General features: G+C 44.1%; 1 protein-coding gene across 1 annotated transcript; it reads right to left on the bottom strand.

Moving 5' to 3' along the window:
* Positions 1-62: 62 nt before the first annotated feature.
* On the bottom strand, positions 63-1,448 carry LOC111648607 (kazrin-like). The gene is made up of 3 exons (XM_023398404.2): positions 1,142-1,448; positions 914-1,015; positions 63-233 (listed from the first exon to the last, which is right to left on the bottom strand). Exons 1-3 carry the CDS (start codon positions 1,388-1,390, stop codon positions 63-65), a joined length of 522 nt encoding a protein of 173 aa, XP_023254172.2. The 5' UTR covers positions 1,391-1,448.
* Positions 1,449-1,457: the final 9 nt, after the last annotated feature.

Below are 1,457 nucleotides of genomic sequence, written 5' to 3'. Positions count from 1 at the left end.
GCTTCATTAAGTAGAACTACAATGCAGGCTGTCTTGGTGTCTATATGTATGAATGTCTCCCCTCACCTGGCCGTGCCAATCAGGGTTTTCATCTCCTCAACAAGGTGTCGGCGAACCATCTGCTTGCTGCTGGGGATCCCCAGTGCTGTTGCCATGGTGTCGGTGTTGAACGTGGGGTCAAGGACCATGACGGCTCCATGAACGCCACTGTTAAGTAGACTTTCAGCAAACTCCTGATCAGGCGGATGGAAGATAGAAGGCCAAAGAGTGACTTCTTTCATTCATATCATCAGATCTAAAATTCTCTGAGGTAAAAACTGCAGCAGGCAAAAAGGCAGGGTTATCAGCAGTCTCTCAAAAATGACGACATGATCTGAGACAAAGGACATATTGACTGATTTGTGGATATCAGTATAAATTCAAACTCCCTGAGGATATTAACAGGATGTCAGTCCACACAGCCTTATCTCTACACACCCTGAATGTGGTCTTGTCTCATAAAGGAAACATGTTTTCCAATGGTAAGACAGTAGATAGGGTTGATGGGGGATATTCATATTGGATATTGCATCACCATAGAGGTTGTAATCTGAAAGGCTTTGTAATCAACTAGCAGCAGCTTACAAGTACAATAACAAAGGCTTTCTATCACTCTGTAGAGATAGGGAGCGCTGAGTAAACACAAAAGCCTCCAGTACCACATGACAGCGATCTTTTAATACTCAATACAATTTATTCTCTTCATTATCAATATTTAATCAAAATATTATCTTTTTGCGATAAACTGTAGGACAACCTTTGCTTGAAAATGTGTCAGCTTCAATTTTTGTTTCAAGATGTGAGTTTGAAAAGGAAAACATTGTTTTCATCGAAGAGTGTCTACATGGTGTATTCTCTTTCTTTCTGTCCCCACCTTCAAGTCAATATCCCTGATCCATTTGATGACCCGGTGAGAGGTCCATACCAGTGGATCCACGTTCTGGTGCTCACACTGTATCCGGCGAGCCTGCAGTGCCTGGAAACCATTTCAATAAACATTTTTTTAACCAACTAAAGTTCTACTTTTACCTGCTGCGTGAGCACACCCAAGTATATTCACTGCTGTCTTTTGTTTGCGAATGAGGGGAGGATTGACACTTACCTCCTTGTCAAAATTGAGTAAGTGCAGCAGTTCGATGCCCAGCAGTAGGCTGACCTGGTGGAACTTCTTGGTGATGTTGAGGTGACGTTCAAGGTCGCGACGTGTGAGGGAGTTCAGCATGCGCCCGTCTACCAAGTGAGTGTGAAAGGCCTGGGAGTACTGAGGCAAGCCCACGTCACTTAACCAGGCCTTTGCCACCCAGTGGTGGTCCATATCTGCAGCCTTGGACAGCCTGCGGACAAACAGCATAACAGTTTCTTAATGGGTCACTTCACCTAAACCACCTTCCTTAATTTCTAACTTCACCATGACGGTA

The sequence above is a fragment of the Seriola lalandi genome, unplaced genomic scaffold (assembly GCF_002814215.2).
Source record: "Seriola lalandi dorsalis isolate HSWRI2012SDOR001 ecotype SW California unplaced genomic scaffold, Sedor1 jcf7180002043923, whole genome shotgun sequence".
NCBI lineage: Eukaryota > Metazoa > Chordata > Actinopteri > Carangiformes > Carangidae > Seriola > Seriola lalandi.
This window is presented reverse-complemented; position numbering and strand designations above follow the sequence as displayed.

Bases quoted from the DNA above. Each gene is read 5' to 3' on its own strand.
- LOC111648607 (XM_023398404.2), bottom strand. From the start codon at position 1,390: ATGCTGTTTGTCCGCAGGCTGTCCAAGGCTGCAGATATGGACCACCAC. The intron at 1,016-1,141 runs GTAAGTGTCAAT...AATGGTTTCCAG, and splicing joins TACTCAATTTTGACAAGGAG to GCACTGCAGGCTCGCCGGAT. The intron at 234-913 runs GTGGGGACAGAA...CCGCCTGATCAG, and splicing joins TCAGGGATATTGACTTGAAG to GAGTTTGCTGAAAGTCTACT.